Source organism: Pogoniulus pusillus, chromosome 13 (assembly GCF_015220805.1).
Source record: "Pogoniulus pusillus isolate bPogPus1 chromosome 13, bPogPus1.pri, whole genome shotgun sequence".
NCBI classification, from domain to species: domain Eukaryota; kingdom Metazoa; phylum Chordata; class Aves; order Piciformes; family Lybiidae; genus Pogoniulus; species Pogoniulus pusillus.
This window is the reverse complement of record NC_087276.1, coordinates 15978941-15998704: the sequence shown is the minus strand read 5'-3', so window position 1 is coordinate 15998704 and position 19764 is coordinate 15978941. Positions and strand designations below refer to the sequence as shown.

The window sequence follows — 19764 nt, the reverse complement described above, 5'->3', positions numbered from 1 at the left end:
CTCCCTCCAGACCCACCGCACACGTGGGGATTCTGTAGTGTCTGATAACAAGAGCTTTGTACTGTGGGGGAGGTCAAAGCAGGTGACCCAGGCTGCAGGCTCCCAGTTTGGTGCTCCTGGTGGTATAGTGGGTGTGCTGGGCTAGGGGAGATGCTCCTTCTCTTTCACACTGAGCCAGGAGAGGTGCCAGGTGCCAGTGTGTGCTGAGTGTGGTTCCCTCCTTGCAGGGCACAGCTTACTACGTCCGGGTGTCTGCCTACAACATGAAGGGCTGGGGCCCCCCGCAAGCCTCCGTGCCCCCTTTCGCCATCCCTTCCAGTAAGTACCACTGGGCATGGCCATGGGAACTGGCAGCAGCTGTGGGATGGATGGTTAGGAGGAAGTGGCAGTTCCCTGTGCAATCCAGGAGTCCCTCTTGCTGCTGGGATGGGGTCTGTTGGACCCAGAAGCAGATTCAACACTTGGGGTCTTGAAGCAGGCAAGGAGGCTAAGCCTGGGATGGTGCCTCCAGCCAGCAGGAGCTTTGGCCAATCTTCCTTTTGTGACCTGAACTTCTCCTGGCTGCCTGGTAAAGGCTGAGCCATTCTGGACCACCTGCATCAGCTCATCCTAAGATGGAAGCTAGAGAGAGGATGTTTTGCTTTGTCAGAGTGGCCAAGCTTGTGCAAAACTGTGCTGATGGGTGACAATGGTGGGATGTCCCACCAGTGCCTGGAGCCATCCCGGTCCTGGATGCTAATGGCTCTGGAACTCTCCCTGTGACACTCTGTGCTTTCACCCACTCAGCACAGCCCCAGTGACCTGCATTCCCTGGCACTGAGCTCCCTGGGGAGCCACCCAGGAGTGCACGAAGCACCCCAAGATGTTGAGGGAGACATACCAGGAGGATCAGACTGGGGAGAGGTGGAGTCCCCATGCCTGAAGTGGCTTCAAAGCTGTGTAGATGTGGTGCTGAGGGACATGGTTTAGCGGTGACCTGGCAGTGCTAGGTCATCTTAAAGGTCTCTTCCAACCCATTCTGTGATTTCATGACTGTTCTGGAAGGAACAGTCCCACAGCGTGAACTTGAGAGCTGACCAGGCTCTGAGGTGGCCTCTGCCCCTTGCTGCTGCTCCCAAGATGGGTCTCCACTACATGCTGATCCCATGGGATCAGTACTGTCAGATGTGTGAGAAGCAGCCCCATGTGCAGGTGGGGAGGCTAAGCCCACCCTGACGAGGCAGGAAGGTGGTGGGTACACGGTCAGTGCCAGCATTGTGGCTGGCAGTGAGGGAGCAGGCACGGTGCTGCGTGTGACCAGTGAACACCCTGAGGTGCCCAGGAGCAGGCACCGTGTGGAGCTCTGCTTGCATGTGCACAAACACCACAGCAGCAGTGTGTAATGGTGAAAAGATAGAGCTATTCTAGAGTCATGGAAAAGGCTGGCTTGGAAAGCACCTTAGGGGTCATCCAGTTCCAAACCCTCTGCCACATGAGCAGGTTGCTCAAGGCCTCATCCAGCCTGGCCTTCAACAACATCCAGGGAGGAGAAATTCACAACCTCCCTGGGCAACCTGCACCAGTCTCTGCCCACCCTCATTGCAAACAATTTCTCCCTCATCTCCACTCGCAGTCTCCCCTCTCCCACCTTGTCTTGGCACTCTCAGCCAACGTCTGAAGTCCCTTCCCAGCTCTCCTGCAGGCACTGGAAATCTGCTCTAAGGTCTCCCTGGAGTCCTCTCTAGGCTGCACAGTCCCAGCTCTCCCAGCCTGTCCCCACAGGGAAGGTTCTCCACCCTCTGATCATCTTCATAGTCTCCTCTGGCACCTCTCCAGCAGCTCCAGGTCCTGCTTGTGCTGGGGGTCCCAGAGCTGGAGGCAGTGCTGCAGGTGAGGTCTGAGCAGAGCAGAGGGGCAGAATCCCCTCCCTGTGCTGCTGCTCTCCCTGCTCTGGCTGCAGCCAGCACACAGCTGGCTCTGGGCTGCCAGGCTCGAAGTATACGAGCGCCTATAGTGAGCCTGTGCATGCACTGCATTGCCCTGACTTTACCCTGTGCTGGCAGCTGGTGCCAGTGGTGTTTGCACCCACTTTGTATCCTGTTTGCCATCCTGGGTCGTGTTCCCCATGGCCGAGATCCAGGCAGCACACACAGTGTGGCTGAAGTGAATCAGGCACGAGTGGGCTTCAGTTATTTTTGTCTCCATTAATATTTCTCCCTTCAGCGAAGATCACCTCCCTGGCCCAGCAGAATACAGTCTGGCACCTCCCTGGGTGTTTTGGAAGCTCCTAAAAATAGTGGTGAGCCCCAGCCAAAGGCAACAGAGCTGCACTTTCCATGGAAAACAGCGGCGGGCAGGACGCGGGGGGTGTTGGGAGCAATTAACCTAAAGCTGAGGCTGTCCTGCTCTGGGCCCTGCCGCTGGCAGAGCAGCTGAGCTCTGTGTGTGTGCCGAGCTGATCCGCAGCTCCCAGCACTCACCTGCAGCAGGCTGCAGCTGCAGGGGAGGCCTGGAGGAAGACGCTGGAAGGAGTTGTGGATTTTAAGGCCACGGAAGTGCAGCGGCAGCAGACAGGACCTCGTTCACCTTGTTCCTGCTCTCTGCTGCAGGCTGGCTGATGGCTGTGGGGTGCCGTGCAGGGCTGGGGTGCTCCTGAGTGTTCCCAGTGGCACAACGCTGGGCATGTGCCCAAAGCTCAGTGTGCCCAGAGGCGCCCAGCAGCCAACAGCTGCTGCTGTGCCGTGCTGCGTCGTGCTGTGCCTGTGGGACAGCCAGGTGGGGTGCCAGGAGGTGCCGTGCCCTGGGCAGAAGGGGATGAGAAGCCCTTTCTGGCACAGGTCAAGGGGTGCTGGGGGTGATGCTGGTGTGTCCCTCCCCTAGACTGGCGGGAGTACGACGGCCGTGCCCCGCGGCGACGGGGCCAAGCTGAAGCTCTGGACCATCTGCTGAGCCAGGTGAAGACTGTCCACCAGCACTGCGTCTGCCATGGTGAGTGCAGGGCACTGTGGGGAGGCTGGCCTCATGGGGGTTCACCTGGTGTGTGTGTCCCCCCAGGTTTGTGGCACGGTCACAGGGCTGTGGTGGAACCAAGAATAGGATGGGCACAGCAAGGAGGCAGCTCAGGCAGTGGAGACCTCCACAGAGCTCTGTCACCAGGCTGCCATCCCACCAGGGCAGCTCTGCGTCTCCTGCAGCTGCTTCCTCTGCTCTCTGCTCCCCAGAGCCCTGCAAGAACCAGCCCCAGAGCAGAAAACACTCGGTCTCCAAAAGCCTCAAGCACCTCTTCCACCCTGGCAGCAAGTTCCTCAAGACACTGAAGCGGTGAGAGGCTGGCATGGGGATGGGGGGAGCTTGGCTGCCAGCAGGGGCACAGGGCTGCCCATCATGGGCACAGCTGGGAGCTATGCCAGCAAGCCAGGTGCTATGGGGTGGATCCTTGCCTAGAGTGAGCTGGTGGTGTCAGTGGAGATGGGTCCCATTGCCTACAACTCACCTTTCTTCTTGGTGTTTCTATTTGGCTTAGCCAAGTCATGTCCATAGCAAGATCCCTGCACCATCTGCAAGCATCACCCAGCACCCCACCTTCCTCCAGACCCCACCATCCCACTAGTCACACACTTGGCCCCCAGGCACCACAGCCTGGCCCCTGGCATCCTGCACATGCCTGGCACCATCCACCTCCCTTGCCTTAAGAGCAGTGTGGCCAGCAGATGGAGGTTCTCCTCCTGCTGTCCTCTGCCCTGCTGAGGCCTCACCTGCAATATTGCATCCAGCTCTGGGCTCCCCGGTTCAGGAGGAACAGGGATCTGCTGGAGACTGTCCAAGGGAGGGCTACGAAGATGATGAAGGGGCTGGAGCACTGTGACGAGAGGCTGAGGAGAGTTGTTTGGTCGGGTGAAGGGAAGACTTAGAGGGGATTTAGTCAATGTTCATAAGTATCTGAGGGATGGGGGTCAAGAGGGAAGGGACAAACTCTGCTCAGTTGTGTCCTGGGATAGGACCAGGGGCAATGGATGGAAACTACGGCACAGGAGGTTCCACCTCAACATGAGGAAGAACTTCTTGACTGTGAGACTCACAGAGCACTGGCATAGGCTGCCCAGAGAGGTTGTGGAGCTTCCCCTGGACACTTTCAAGACCTGTGCAACCTGAGCTAGATTCTATGGTTCTGCTCTGACAAGGCTGTTGAACTCCTAACATCCTGTGGCATCAGCCAGGCTCACCTTGCTGGCGGCTCTGGACTCCTGTTCCTGCTCCTGTGCTGGCCATGTGCTGCTTCTGCCATGGGCTGCTGGAGAGGAGCTGAGATCTGGGCCAGGGGCCCCTTGGGAGAGAAACCCTTTGGGAAATGCAGCTCGGGGTGACCCTGAAGTCTGTCTTCCCTCCCGTGCAGGGGTCTCTACCTGACAGCCATCTTCTACAAGGATGACAACATCTTGGTGACCCATGAAGACCAGATCCCTGTGGTGGAGATCGATGACACCTACTCCTGCCTGCTCATGCAGGATTTTCTCTGGTTCACCAAGGTGGGGGTGCTCAGGGACCCTGTGCTGTATGCTGGGCCATGGCAGCAGTGTGTCTCCTGGCACATCTCTGTCTTCTTGGCCACCAGCCTGCACACTGCTGAGATGATGGCCACCACCCTGTGGGTGTCACAATCTGCAGAGCACCTTCATGGGCATTGGTGCCTGTCATATGTGGGGCACTGAGGGCTGCCATAGGGTTGGTTGGCTCAGAATTTGGGCTGGGAGCAGCATCAGGGGACACCCCACATGCACCATGGGCATGAGCTAGTCCAGCTACTCCCACCAAGCAACATAAGATCTGGTGGCTTCCTGACATCTCTGCTGTGTGGTCTGTGGAGCAGAGTGATGTTGAGAGATGATTGTAGTCCAGGAGTGCCAAGGCCAACCAAGAGGGCATCACTCATCTCCTCCATCCAGGCACCAGGGCTTGGCTGACACTTGCTGGGGCTCAGGATGGACCAAGAAGTGCACAGGTTGCTCTGGGCAACCTGCTCCAGCTACAGATGTCCCTGCTAACTGTAGGAGTTGGACTGGAAAGGCTTAGAAGGTCTCTTCCAACCCACTCTGGGATGCTCTGAAAATCTTTGGCTGGATGGTCCTTATCTATCAAGGGAGAAATCTGTCTTCTCCCTTCTTCTTTCGGCTGCTATCTACCCAAATTTAAGAAGGTCTCAGCCCTAGGGGAAGACAAATAGCTGGGGGGCATGGCATGGTGCTTCCCTTGGGTACAGGCTCTGGAGGCATCTTGGGGTGCCTGTGATGTGTTGAAAGAGTACTGAAAAGCTGCCCAAGGAGGTGGTGGAGTCCCCATGCCTGGAAGTGATCAAGAAGCGTGTGGCCATGGCATGTGGAGGGCACGGTTTAATGGCCTTGGTGGTGTTGGGTGGATGGTTGATGACCTTGGAGGGCTTTTCCTACAAGACCAATCCTGTGACTGTGTGAAATGCCAGCTGAGAGAGGAGCTGTGCCCATGCCCCTTCCTAAGCCAGCTGACCCAAACGGGCTGCCGCAGAGCGCCTCTGTGTGAGAAGCCGCAGGCCAGGGCGGCTGCTGGTGACAGCCCTGTGGTGCCCTGCAGGTGTCGTGCATGTGGGAGGAGATCCTGTGGCTGCGGCAGTGCGTCACCGTCTCCCAGTCCTCCTGCTCCTGCGTCCTGCAGACGCGCTTCAAGATGCTGCTGGCCATCTCTCAGATGCAGGTGGCGTGGGGCCTGGGCAGGGATCGGGCAGGTGTGGGGAGGCACTGTAGGCTGGGCACCCTCGGGAGAAGAAGGCAGATGTACCACAGCCAGGAAGAGCCCAGGCTGTGCCAGCTTGGCCAGTGTCAGATCAGGGTGCTCCTACCTTGTCCTCCCTGGCAGGACTTCAGTGTGGTGATGGAGTGTCAGGATCTGTGGCAAGTCTCATGCTGAGGGGTTGGCAGTTGCCAGGTGGGTCTTTGCTGGGCAGAGTTGGACTCGATGATCTGTGAGGTCTCTTCCAACCCTGATGATACTATGATACTATGAGTGGCTTCCAGCTGGCAGAGAGGACACCCTCAGACACATCCCGACTGCCCAGACCTGCAGAGCACTGTGCCTCGAGGGTGTCCCCTGACACTCTGCTTTCTCCTGCCTGAGGATGAGTGGGGAACTTGAGCATCTCCCCTGTGGAGAGAGACTGAGAGTCCTGGGGCTGCTTAGTCTGGAGAAGAGAAGGCTGAGAGGAGATCTGATCCATGTGTACAAACACCTGAGGGGTGGGGGGCAGGTGGCTGGGGCCAAGCTCTTTTGGGTGGTGCACAGCAATAAGCCAAGGAGCAGCAGCTGCAAACTGGAGCAGAGAAGGTTTCAGCTCCACATGAGGAGAAACTTCTTCACTGTGAGGGTGACAGAGGCCTGGAGCAGGCTGCCCAGAGAGGTTGTGGAGTCTCCTTCTCTGGAGGCTTCCCAAACCCACCTGGATGCATTCCTGTGCAGACCACCCTGTGGGGGGGGATCCTGCTTGGCAGGGAGTTAGACCTCTCTGGAGGTCCCTTCCAACCTCTAAAGTTCTGTGATTGTGTGATCATGCAGGGGCTGCTGGGTATCCAGGATCTGGGGCAGGTCTTCTTCGAGCCTGTCAAAGATAAACAGGGCAACATCCTCATCGTCACCCTGAAGGAGGTGAAGACCAACCAGACCTTCGAGAGCGTCCGCTGGGTGCCGGTCTGCAAGCTGCAGAGCAGCCGCAAGTCAGTGTCCTCCCCAGAGGAGCCTACTGCTCTGGACACGCTGCTCATCTCCATCCAGGTGCTGCACCAGTGCTCTGGGCACAGGGAGTCGTGGTGTGCTCCACTTCGGGGCTTCCTGCTTCCCCTTGGGGTGGAAAGGCCCAGGGCAAAGCCCAGACCCCCAAGGGTTGGGTCCTGGCTGCAGGCAGCAGGGCAGCAAAGCCCACCCAGGCTGCAAAGTCCTGTTGCTTTGTGAGGGGAGGCACCAGGCTGGAGCTGGGTTCATCCCAGCAGCTCTGGATTGTATTTGCTCTGCCCTTTCCCTTCTGTTGGTTGGGCTGGCAGCCAGCACGAGGGCAAGAGAGATGTCCACTGCCAGGGCTTGCTCACCCCAGTGCCTCTCTCCTCAGGACAAGCTGGCTTACCACCAGCGGAGCAGCCATGCCCTCTCCCCAGGCCTCTACCTGGGCTACCTGAAGCTCTGCAGTGCCGTGGATCAGATCCGAGTGCTGGTGCCCGAGCAGCTCCCCAACATCCTGTGCCACGTCAAGATTCGCTCCAACCCCAACGTCTCCAGGTGGGGCTTGCAGGGCAGCCAGGCTCCTCTGACCCACCCAGCCTCTGAGCACCCTCACAGAATCATGGAATGGGTTGGATTGGAAAGGACCTTTAAAGGTCCAAGCCCCTGGCAGCAAACAGGGACATCTTCAGTTGCAGTAGGCTGCTCAAAATCCCATCCAAGCTGACCTCCTGCTTTTGCTCTAGTGCTCCTGGCAGCATCAGAATATTCCCTCACAGTCCTGCTGCCTGGAGCTGGAGTGAACCAAGGTCCTCCTCTACCCCCACAGCGTCACTTGTGATGCAGCACCATCTGAGGGAGGAACAGCCAAGCAAACAGCTCTGGTAGCAGTTGTACAGTTAGTTCCACCCTGAGCTTCTCCTTCCTTCATGTCTCTCTCCTTCTCCAGGGAGGAGTGGGAATGGCTGCAGAAGATGGCCAGCATGGATGAGCCTGTTCCTGTGGAGCCAGAGGCTGAGACTTCCCAGAACCACTTGTTTCAGGAGCTCCAAGTGGCCATCAAGGAGCTGATAACCCTGGTCAACATCCCATTGCAAGAGGTACAGACAGGTGCAGAGGTCTGGGAAGGGGCTGTGCAACACCATGCTGGTCAGTGTGGCAGGAGGGGTACCCCAGCCCTTGGTACCTCTCTGGGGGCCTGAGGCATCACTGGGACCCTGTGCAAAGAGAAGGCTGGTGGTGTACAGCCAGCATCTGAAGTGTCTGCCTGCCCAGGGGGGCTGTCTGGAGGAGCTGACGCCTGTAGTTCTGAAGCAAGAGTGGTGAATCTGGGTTTGCATTGCTGCCTGCTGCATGTTCTGCTCCTGGGCTCAGCTCCTGCAGCACAGGACCGGCCCAACTCTGCCCCTCCAAAGCAGGATGGTCCCTGGCCAGTGGTGGGATGGAGCCAGATTGCATGGTGGGAAATCTCTTCTCCACCATGCTCAGTATTCCCTGGGAAGGTGCCCACTGGCCTAAGTCCAGGCATGTGAGGCATGGCAAGCAACTATGGGGGCACCTCTTTGAGCAGCACTCTGAGCTGGTGGAAATTCTTCTCTGAGACCCTGTTGTAGTGGCTTGGACCAGTAGTTAGAGACGTTGAGGAGAATGAGAGAGACAGGGAGGCTTGCAGGAACTTCTGTTTGTGTGCTGAAACAGAAGTGTCCCCTGGCTGCAGGTAGTCCCTGGGGACTCCTCTGTGGCTGAAAGCTTGGTGGAGGCCCTAGCAGGTCACGTTTGCAGCTGCTACCTGCAGTGTCTCCTTGCAGGCCAAAGATTTCCGTCTGTACAGTCAAGAGGTGCTGGACTTTGGGGACCAGGTCTCCTTCCTGCTGCTGCTGCCTCCCTCAGATGATGTCTGCACTGCTCCAGGCCAGAACAACCCCTACACCCCTCGCTCCGGCTTCCTCACGCTGCCGCTGCAGATATTCGAGCTAGGTGAGGACAGGGAACGCTGCCACGAGGATGAGGAGGGGGCTGGAGCACCTCTGCTGTGAGGACAGGCTGAGGGAGCTGGGCTCGTTCAGTTTGGAGGAGAGAAGGCTCTGAGGAAACCTTACTGTGGCCTTCCAATATCTGAAGGGAAGCTAGAGGAAAGCTGTTGAGGAACTTTTTAGGGCGTCAGGTAGTGACAGGACTGGGGGAAATGGATCCAAGCTAGCCGAGGGGAGAGATACATTAGACCTTAGGAAAAAGCTCTTCACCCTGAGGGTGGTGAGACACTGGCATAGGTTGCCCAGGGAGGTGCTGGAAGCCTCATCCCTGGAAGTTTTTGAGGCCAGGCTGGATGTGGCTCTGGGCAACCTGATCTAGTGCAAAGCAGGGAGGTTGGAACAGGATGATCCTTGGGGTTTCTTCCAACCCTGACAGTGCTGTGATTCTGTGAAAGCCAACCTTGATGGTCTCCTTGTCCTCTGAGACCTGCAGAGAGATGGGACAGGCAGTGAAGTGGGCTAGAACTATCCCATCTTCCTTCCCTGAGAGAAAAGGGGTGGAGGGGAATGCTGTGGGCTGTCAGGGTGGGCTAGGAGGACAATGTTGTCTCCTCCCTGTGCTGAGGGAGGGGGAGAAGCCTGTAGGACACCCACATCATTTTCATTTCTCCCATCTCCTTTCCCCCTTCCCCCAGTCCACTTCTTCACCTATGACCGGGAGTTCATCACCCAGTACTGCCAGGTGTCTGCCCTCCTGGAGCTGGAGTCACTCCTGTCTCAGCAGAGCCTCAGGGAGGCCTTCTCCGACGTTGAGCTCTCCACTGCCAAGCAGAGGCACCAGCAGATCCAGGACTACATGCAGGTATGGAGCAGAAGTGCTCAGGGAGGAAGCCGGGCTTGATGGTGTCCACGGGACAGGAGCAGGGCAGTTGTGTCTTGGCTGAGATCCAGGAGCATCTGCACTGGGGCTTTTCACTGCTCTTGGTGGCTGTCACCTTGTGGCAGCTGCAACTTCTCACTGCAAAGGTCCCCACCCTGCTAGCAAGGATCCTGGAAGTGCATTTTGGGATAGATGTTCCCCATGCTACCTTCTCCCAGCACCCCTGCCTGTGGCAGGCAGGTCCTCCTGATCCAGCAGCTGCTGGTGGTTGAGCACTGTCTGTACAGGTTGTCTTGGGTTGGAAGGCACCCTGAAAGGTCATCTTGCCCACCCCCCTGCAGTCAGCAGGGACACCTCCAACTAGAGCAGGCTGCCCAGGGCCCCACGGAGGCTGTTCTGGAATATCTCCAGGGACAGGACCTCCACCACCTCTCTGGGCAGCCTGTCTTGGGTTCTCCTGACTCAGGGATTCCCCAGAGCTTCCTCCTCTTGGGCAGGGTGTTCGAGCAGAGCCCGCCTTCTGCTGGGGGGCTTTCTTGGTGCTGGTGGTTGCTTTCTGAAGGGTCTCCTTGCTTCTGTTGGCAGCAAATGGAGGAGATCTGGCGTGAGATGCGCTGGATCATGGATGCCCTGCAGCACGCCCGCTACAAGCAGCCCTCGGGCGGGGTGTCTCTCGGTGGCTTCCTCGGCGAGGCTGGTGGTGCAGCCAAGGAGAAACCCCGATCCAGCTCCTCCCACCTCGACTACCTTCCCTCCCCAGCAGCCTCGCCGGAGACCAGCCGTAAGCTCAACTCCGGTAAGGACCCAGCTCCACAAAGCTCCTGCCGCTGGGCTCACTGGGGCTGGGAGGGCTGCTCTGGCTGGTTGCACTGCCGGTGGCAGGAGTGTGGTCAGGGTACAGCTGCACTGGGTTGGGGCAGGACCTGTGTGTCCAGCAGGTCTAGAGAGGTTCTTCTCCCCCTCTACTCTGCCCTGCTGAGACCACACCTGCAATACTGTGTCCAGTTTTGGGCCTTCCAGTTCAGGAAAGAGAGAGACCTGCTGGAGAGAGTCCAGCAGAGAGCCATGAGGATGAGTGGGGGACTTGAGCATCTCCCCTGTGGAGAGAGACTGAGAGCCCTGGGGCTGCTTAGTCTGGAGAAGAGAGGCTGAGAGGAGATCTGATCCATGTGTACAAACACCTGAGGGGTGGGGGCCAAGTGGAGAGGACCAATCTCTTTTGGGTGGTGCACAGCAATAAGCCAAGGAGCAATGGATGTAAACCGGAACAGAGAAGATTTCACCTCCACACGAGAAGAAACTTCTTTACAGTGAGGGTGACAGAGACCTGGAGCAGGCTGCCCAGAGAGGTTGTGGAGTCTCCTTCTCTGGAGGCTTCCCAAACCCACCTGGATGCATTCCTGTGCAGACTACCCTGGGGGATCCTACTTTTGGCAGTGGGTTTGGACCCCATGATCTCCGGAGGTCCCTTCCAGCCTCTAATACCCTGTGGTTCTGCCTGTGCCTTGTTAGGTGTAGAGTAAGGGGGTAAATGCTCAGAGGCTTTGTTGGACTCTACCTGGTGCAAACAAAGCACAAGCTGGAGGACTGAGCACATGTGAAAGTCATGGGGCTCAACAAGGCCAAGGGCAAGGTCCTGCAGCTGAGTCAGTACAACTCCCAGTACCAACCCAGGCTGGGGCTGAAGGGGTGGAGAGCAATCCTGACGAGAAGGACTTGTGGGTGCTGGGGGTGCAAAGCTGGACAGGAGCTGGCACCCAGCACTGCCAGCCCAGCCCCAGACTGTCCTGGGCTGATCTGATCCCCAGCAGCATGGGCAGGGAGGGGATTCTGCCCCTCTGCTTCACTCTGCTGAGGCCCACCCTGCAGTGCTGGGGCAGCTCTGCAGTGCTCAGCACAGCACAGACAGGGAGCTGTTGCAGCAGGGCCAGAGGAGGCCACAGAAGTGCTGGCAGGGTGGAAGCTCTGCTGTGAGGCCAGGCTGGGAGAGTTGGGCTTGGTCAGCCTGGAGAAGAGAAGGCTCCAGGGAGACCTTCTGGTGGCTTTTCAGTGCTTTGAGGGGCCAAAAGAAAGCTGGGGATGGACTTTTGAGCAGGGCTTGTTGGGACAGGCCAAGGAGGGATGGTTTGAACTGGAAGAGGGAGATTGAGAGTGGAGAGGAGGGAGAAATGTTTGACAGTGAGGGTGGGGAGAGCCTGTCCCAGGCTGCCCAGAGAGGTGGGAGCTGCCCCATGGCTGGCAGCACTGCAGGTCAGGTTGTGTGGGGCTGTGAGCAGCCTGCTCTGGCTGCAGCTGTCCCTGCTGACTGCAGGGGAATTGGACTGGATGAGCTGTAAAGTTCCTTTCTAACCCAGATTATTCTCTGCTTCTGTGAGAACTGGAAGGTTGCTGGCAGAAGGCTGAGCCCCTCTTTTCTTCCTGCACCCTTCCAGACTCTCACGGGCTGTCAGATGAGGAGGGCTCCTCGGAGGTGTTCCTGGCCACTGACAGCGACTACGACTCCAGCAGGGCACAGAGCCCGAAGGAGCTCGACCTGCTCTACTCCTCCGCGGGGCCCGAGTGCTGCAGCAGGAGAGCCGCCCGCAGCCTGCGGGACAGTGCTCCGGACGTCCTGCAGACCCACGAGCTAAAGACACCACCGCCACCACCTCCAGCTCCCGCGGGGGAGCCGCAGCCCCACGCCGAGCTCTACGACAGCGACTTTGTGCTGCCCAGCCGGCAGATCGAGCTGCTGCGCATCACGGAGAAGCGGCACGCTTACTGCGTCCGCACCAGCAGCCTGGACTTCCCCAAGCCCCACTGCCAGGCGGCCAGAAAGTCCTGCCCCGGCTCCGTCGACAGCTCCCCGACGGAGAGCAGGACCGCGGGGCAGCAGTGCGGCCAGCTCAGGCCGGGGACTGGCACCGCGCCCAGCCCCGAGCGTGGCCGGGGCGGGCAGGGCTCGGAGCCTGTCTTCCGGACGCGCTCGGCCGAGTGGACTCAGAACTTGCAGGAGCAGCTGGAGCAGCCCGGGGGCTGCTCGGGCGACCGAGGGAAGAAGCCAGGCTCTGTCACCCTGCGGGTCTGTCCTCAGTACGAAACTGGACTCTCCAAAGACACCAGCGTCAAGGTACCGCAGCCTGCAGCAGGCAGTGGAGCAGCTCTTCTGTGCCCGGACGGAAAGGGCTGGCAGGATGGGGGATGTGGGCAGTGGGAGCTCACCTGTTCCTCCCCTAGCGCTACCCTCTCCATTCTCCACCATCCTGGGGGAAGCTTTTGTGCCACAGTACTCGTGCCCTGCAGCCCTTTGCCCCTGCAGTAGTGACAAGGCTCCAGCAGCACAGGATGTGGCACCTGGATCTGCGAGACCAATAGCTACTGATGCAGAGGGGGCAAGCCAGGGCCATGGGTAGGGTGTTCTGGGGGGATCAGGCAGTGGAGCTGTGCTTCAGCTCCTGGCCTGTGGTTCAGCAGCTGACAATGGGTTATTGACATTCATTATGGGCAGGCAGTCAGCAGAGAGTCTCCTTCTCTAGATACTTTCAAGAGCCATCTAGAAGTGTTCCTGTGTGACCTGCCCTAAGTGGTCCTGATTTGGCAAAGGGGTTGGACTCAGTGATCTTCAGAGGTCCCTTCCAACCCCTGCCATTCTATGGTTCTGTGAAAGGTCACTTTGATGAGTTTCCCTCACCCATCCTGGTGTTCAAACAAAATGAGCTCCCAAGCCAAAATCCACCTGTCACCTCCCTGCCCTGTCCCAGCCCTCCCACAGCCTCCTCTCCCTGGGGGTCTGTGCTTCCCACTCCAGCCCTGTGTGCTTTTGGGGAAGGAAGGGCAGGAGCTGCTTGTGTCCAGCCTGTGAAGAAGAGCAGGCAAAGCTGTCTCCTTACTGCAAGGACTGAGGTCCATCAGAGCAGCTCTGCCACCTACATTATGGCTTCACTGCTGAACTGACCCCCACCTGTGATCCCCAGCATCTGCTTTGGGTGGGATCTCCTACAGAGGGGGTCTTATAGGGAAGACAGCTCAAGCAGGTGCCCCTTTGGCTCTGCTGCCTCCTTTGCTCACAGACATGAATCCTAGACTCATAGAATTGTTTGGGCTGGAAAAGACCTCCAAGGTGATCAACCCAACACTACTGTGGCCATTAAATTATGTCCCGCATGTTTCTGGAACACCTCCAGGCATGGGGACTCCACCACCTCCCTGGGCAGCCTGGGACAGTCCCTGGCCACTCTTGCAGCAAAGACATTTTTCCTCCTTTCCAGCCTAACCCTCCCCTGGCACAGTTTCAGGACATGTCCTTTCCTTCTGTCACCTGAGATTAGGGAGCACCCCCTACCTGGCTGCAGCCTCCTGTCAGGGAGCTGTAGAGAGCAATGAGGTCTCCCCTCAGCCTCCTCCAGGCTCAACATCCCCAGCTCCCTCAGCTGCTCCTCCCAAGCCCTGTTACCCAGACTCTTTGCCATCTTTGTTGCACTTCGCTGGACCAGCTTGAGCCCCTCAACGTCCTCCTTGAAGAGAGGGACCTTGGAAGCTCCTTCCCTTCCAACATTCCCAGTGCCCAGAGCAGAAGCTGGTGGAGCAGCCCAGCCATAAAACGGCAGAGGGAGGAGAGAACTGCTGGGCTGCTGGGGAGATTTGACAGCCAGGTTCTCCGTGCCCAGGAAGGAGGCAGGCAGCAGAGGGGAGCCTGCCTAGTGGGGTTTATTTTCCCTCTGAGCACAGATGACAAACCTCTGTGTGGCTGCAGGCAGCCCTTGGAGTGCTGGCAGGCTGCCTGCCTGGCTTCTGGACACGCCTGCTTGCAAGCCTCTGACCATCTTGTTCTGCAAGGAGGCTGAGTGCAAAGGCTCCTCCACGGTGTAAATCAGCTGAGCCTTGCTGGGAGCTGGCAGGGTTCACGTGGGCCCAGGGCTCAGACCACCCTGCCAGGGCACTGCTCGTGGTGCTCTGAATAGAGTCTGAATGGAGGTGCCAAAGGAAACCGTCGCCTTGCCCGGGCTGGGATGGATGTCCCACTCCAGGGCCTTTGAAGTCAAGTAGCAGGCTCCCAGTGGTCATTAGCAGGCGGAGCCCAGACGAGCTCATTTTCTTGGCCACGTTTGGGATCCAGAGGGCGGTCCCCAAAGCAGCACAGAGGGAGAGCAAGGGCTGGAAGAACCCTGAGCTCATGAAGGGATGAAATTCAGTGCCACTTCCCACAGAGGCTTCTGCTCAGCACTAGTTTGCCAGAGCTGTTGTGGTTCAGCTGCTCTGATGGTCTGGATCCTGCCCGTGAGAGGGACTTGACGCAAATGTCTCCGTGGTGCCAGGATGAGGGCTGGCACTGTCCCCGTGTGGTGCAGGGAGGGGGGCGGTGGCGCAGCCTGCACGGAGCTGGCGAGCCGTAGGTGACAGCTACAAGAGCTGAGCTGTTAAGGAAGGACGCAGAGAGTGCAGTGAGGGCAAGGAAGTGGTGTGCGAGTTGGGGTCCCAGGTGTCTCTGGGCATGGTGTGCTCACGGCCCCATGCCAGGCTGCTGCCCCTGGCTCGCTGGGCACCACCGGGGCGGCTGTTCCTCCACTCTAACGTTCACCGCTGTAGGCCACACCGTGTGCTGCCTACCCGCCCCTGGGTCCTCCTCCTTCCTCCCCCTCACCATCCGTCTCTCCCACCTTTCTCTTTCCCAGCTGCACATCACCAGCCAGACGTCCGCTGGGGAGGTGGTGAAGCTGGTGGTGCTGGAGATGAACGCCATCTCCCGCGCCGTGCTGGGCACCTCGGCCGCCTTCTGCTACAGCGAGGAGCAGCTGGAGCACTTCGGACTGCTGTTCGCCTCCGACGAGGGCGAGCGGTGGCTTCCCGATGACTTCCTGCCGCTGTCCCTCCAGAGCAGCCAGCCCGAGGGGCGGTTCTACGTCCGCATCAAGGAGACCTCCCCTCTGGTGCTCCAGTACGGGCCAGCGACCACCGTATAAGAGCAGGAGAGCCGGCGGGGCGGTGCGGGACCTCAGCTTCCAGAGAGCAGACAGCTCGTCTCTGATGCTTCCTTCTTCCACAGACACCCTCTCATCAGGCGTCCGCGGGGTGGAATGGGCTCACACCGGGCTGTGTCTTAGTTGTTTGTGTTCTTCTCCTTGCTTTTTTTTTTCCCCCCTTCCCCCCCCTCCCCTTTTTCTTTCTTTTTTTTTAACCAAAGAGACACCAAGACTCAGTTTTTCTGACTGCAGAAGAGGAGGGTGGAGTGCAGAGACCTCAGAGTTTGGGAGGAATCTCTGCAGGAATGGAATTTTTGAAAGTAAACAGTTTTCAAAGGGGAAGTGAGGGGAAGAAAGAGAGGAAAAAAATTAGAAGAAGAAGGAGCAGCAATACCTTTTTTTTTTTTCCTTCTGTAAAGCCTTGTTTGGGATTCACTGAAGGCAAAGCCACAGAGGACTGCTGGGGTGGGTTGTGGTGTTCACCAGGAGAGAACATGAGTCACAAAGGCAGCACTGAGAGGGTGTTTTCCTGCCTGCACTCCTTGCACTGTACCTGGAGAAACGATTCTTGCACATAGATCCTGTAGAATCCTAGGTCAGGTTGGAAGGGAGCTCAAGGATCATCCAGTTCCAACCCCCCTGCTGCGGGCAGAGACACCTTCTACCAGCCCAGGTTGCTCAAGGCTGGAGCTGCTGTGGTCTTCTGGGCAGCCAGCTCCAGCCTGGGGCTTCCCAAGGGCCGAGGCAGGTGCAGAGGGGGTCCCAGGTAGCTGCTTCCCAGCAAGGGGCTGCAAGCTGTGCACAGCTCTGTGCTGCTCCGAGCCAGAGGCTTTTGATCCTGCTGCCCATCAACCCATTTGCAGCAGGCGCATGGAAATCCCAGCATGGTGGGGATTGGAGGGGACCTCTGGGCATCATCCAGTCCAACCCCCCCTGCTAAAGCAGGGCATCCACAGTCGCTTGCTCAGTTTCATAGAGTCACAGAATGGTAAGGGTTGGGAGGGAGCTCTGGAGATCATCCAGTTCAGCCCCCCTGCCAGAGTAGGATCATCGAGGGCAGGTGGCACAGGAACACATCCTAGATGGGTTTCAAAAGCCTCCAGAGAGGGAGACTCCATAACCTCTCTGGGAAAATGATACCTTGGAGCAAATTTTGTTCCAAACCTTGGGACAAACTGATAGGATTATTTAGTGGTTGGGTGTTTTTTTTTCTTCCCCTGATGAAAACAAAAACCCATCATAATTGTGCTGGGGACCCTGGAGTTGTGCAAGAGATGAAGCCCCTCTGACTTGTTTTAGAGACAAAAGGAGTGGCACAGCCAACCTCACATGCCAGCTGGGTTGGTACCACCACCAGAGGTTTGCTATAGGGCACCCACTGCAACCCTCCCACCCATCCCCCTGGGATCTTCTTTCCTCTTTGGTTGCTGTTTTGTTCTGGTGATTGTGCTTGGCCTCTCTTGTACGTCCTACAGCATGATGTTTTGTTAGCCTCTAGGGCTCTTGTTAGCAAGGTTCTTTTTCTGATCTCCTGTGGTCCATAGTAAAGATGACTGCTGCTGACCGTGTAGAGCTCTTCTCCTTCTTGTGCCTTGGTGAGTTGTGGTCCTTCAGCCCTTCCCAAGTCACCCTTCCCTCGAATCACCCCCGTTTTCAAGGGCTGGGCTCATCTTTAATGGGATGCTTTCCACCCAGGGGAAGTTTACCCACCCAGTGGAGGTTTACTTACCACTCAAGGTTTGCCCACCCCTGAAGGTTTGCCCACCCGGTAGAGGTTGAGCTGCCACTGGAGGTTTGCTCACTACTAAAGGTTTGCCCACCCACTAGAAGTTGAGCCACCCCTGGAGGTTTACCCACTCAGTAGAGGTTGAGCCACCACTGAAGTTTTGCCCACCACTAAAGGTTGAGCTGCCACTGGAGGTTTGCCCACCTCTAAGGTTTGCCCACCCAGTAGAGGCTGAGCTGCCATTGGAGGTTTGCCCACCACTAAAGGTTGAGTTGCCACTGGAGGTTTGCCCACTCTAAATGTTTGCCCACTCTAAAGGTTTGCCCACCCAGTAGAGGCTGAGCTGCTACTGGAGGTTTGCCCACTCTAAAGGTTTGCCCACCCAGTGGAGGCTGAGCTGCCACTGGAGGTTTGCCCACTCTAAAGGTTTGCCCACCCAGTGGAGGCTGAGCTGCCACTGGGGCTTTGCCACCTGCCAGAGGTTTATGTCAATGCACAAATCCTAACTGTGGGAGCACAGCACAAGTTTGAAATGTTTTTTTTTTTTCCTGGGCTTCCTAGCTGTGAGTGGCAATAAAATCAGCATGGGGAGGAGGTCACATCCACATGGTGTTGGCAGCCAGATGGTTGCAGGGTCTGAGTGTCTGCAGCTAAGTGCACTAAGCTGGTCCTGCAGCCTCCTCCACGGAGGAACTCCAGGAGAGGAGCATGGAAGGCAGCAAGGGGCTCACAGCTGTGTTGCAACTGGCACGGACACGTCCAAGCAAGCAGCAGCAAGCAAGGCTCAGGGTTGGCAGTCCCTCACAAGGTAAGGCTCATGTCACTGATGCCCCTGTAGGAGCTACCTCACTCCTTTCTGCCAGGAGGGCTTGGACTGGACAGCAAAGCCCTGTCCCTGAGTGTTCAGAGGCTCACAGGATGTTAGGAGTTGGAAAGGACCTCTATAGATTATCGAGTCCAACCCCCTGCCAAAGCAGGACCATAGAATCCATCTCAGGTGGCACAGGAATGCATCCAGATGGGGCTTGAAAGTCTCCAGAGAAGGAGACTCCCTCTCAGGGCAGCCTGTGCCTGTGATCTGTGACCCTTACAGTCAAGAAGTTCTTCCCTATGTTGAGGTAGAACTTCGTGTGCTGTAGTTTATAGCCATTGCCTCTTGTCCTGTCCCAGGGCACATCCCCTCCCTCTTGACCCCCAGCCCTCAGATATTTACAAACATTGATCAGATCTCTTCTAAGTCTTCTCTTCACCAGACCAAACAGCCCCAGGTCCCTCAGCCTCTCCTCACTGGGCAGTGCTCCAGCCCTTTCATCATCTTCATAGCCTTCCTTTGGACTCTGACAGAATCAGAGCTGTGTTGGGATGGAAGCAGAAGTGGCAGGAGCAGCTGAGGATGGAGGTGAATCATGGAATGACAGAACTGTTTGTGTTGGGAAAGACCTCCAAGAGTGAGACCAACTGTTGGCCCAACGCCACCGTGGCCATCAAACTGTGTTCCCAGCTGCCATGGCCACAGTTTTCCTGAACACCTCCAGGGATGGGGACTCCACTGTCTCCCTCTTTCAATCCCTGACCATCTTGCAGCAAAGATATCTTTCCTAATCTCCAACCTGAACACAATTTCAGGTTAGTTTCTCTCCTTCTATCACCTGAGACTAGGAGGAGGAGACCAATCTCCAGCTCACCACAGGCTCCTCTCAGGGAGCTGTAGAGAGTAATGAGGTCTCCCCTCAGCCAGCTCTTCTCCAGGCTGAACATCCTCGGGTCCCTCAGCTACTCCTCACCAGCTCTATTCTCCAGACCCTTCCCCAACTTCTGTGCCCTTCTCTTGACACACTCCTGTCCCTCGATGTCTTTACTGGACCAAGGGGCTCAAAACTGAACACAGCACTCAACATGCAGCACCTGGCTCCTGTCTTTGGCTTTGGAGGGAAGAGGATGGAGAGGAGAAACACTGATCAACATTGGAACAGGCTGCTCAGGGAGGTTGTGGAGCCTCCTGCTCTGAAGACATTCAAAACCTGCCACCAACCCCCAGCTCAACAGTGCCACGTTGATGTCAGTGCTGACAGCATCCCAGGACACAGAGCTGAGTGGCAAAGGAAGGTTTTAAAAGGCTCCTCTCTCATTTCATGCCCTTTTCACTCATCTCCTGCTGCAAGGTAAAACTAGTTCCACTTTCCCAGGTGCTGGCAGTTGGAGTTGATGATCTGAAAGGTCTCTTCCAACCAAAACAATTCTGTGGTTCTGTGAACTTTTCTGCCCTGTTATTTGACCCTAGCGGGGAAAAGGCCTTCCCCCTTTTTGAAGCAATTGTTCTTCCTACCTAGAAGACCTGCTCCATCAAGACAGAAGATGTGACCCAAAGCCAGGTGCTGTCTCTTCTGCTGGAGTGGCCATGGGCAAGCTCTGCAGCTAGACCCTGCTGGGATCTGCTACCTTCATTTCCCAGGGCAGAGCCCCTGCCCATGGGAGGACCTTGCTGGCTGTGCTGTCCCTTCCTGCAGGAATTTCTCTGGTGGCGTAGCAGGG

The 19764-nt window shown here is 57.4% G+C and overlaps 1 protein-coding gene across 8 annotated transcripts in view; it reads left to right on the top strand.

Moving 5' to 3' along the window:
* Positions 1-17076, top strand: part of LOC135180580 (ankyrin repeat and fibronectin type-III domain-containing protein 1-like) — a 250354-nt gene extending 233278 nt beyond the window's left edge. For all 8 annotated transcript variants that reach the window (XM_064153127.1, XM_064153126.1, XM_064153129.1 and 5 more), the window contains 13 exons: positions 228-318; positions 2860-2967; positions 3201-3300; positions 4373-4505; positions 5584-5703; positions 6559-6774; positions 7106-7272; positions 7664-7814; positions 8523-8691; positions 9383-9549; positions 10153-10363; positions 12000-12676; positions 15219-17076. In XM_064153127.1, coding sequence (XP_064009197.1) covers positions 228-318; positions 2860-2967; positions 3201-3300; positions 4373-4505; positions 5584-5703; positions 6559-6774; positions 7106-7272; positions 7664-7814; positions 8523-8691; positions 9383-9549; positions 10153-10363; positions 12000-12676; positions 15219-15506 — 2598 coding nt within the window. In that variant the 3' untranslated portion in view covers positions 15507-17076. The remainder of the gene's footprint in view (positions 1-227; positions 319-2859; positions 2968-3200; positions 3301-4372; positions 4506-5583; positions 5704-6558; positions 6775-7105; positions 7273-7663; positions 7815-8522; positions 8692-9382; positions 9550-10152; positions 10364-11999; positions 12677-15218) is intronic.
* The last annotated feature ends 2688 nt before the right edge of the window (positions 17077-19764 follow it).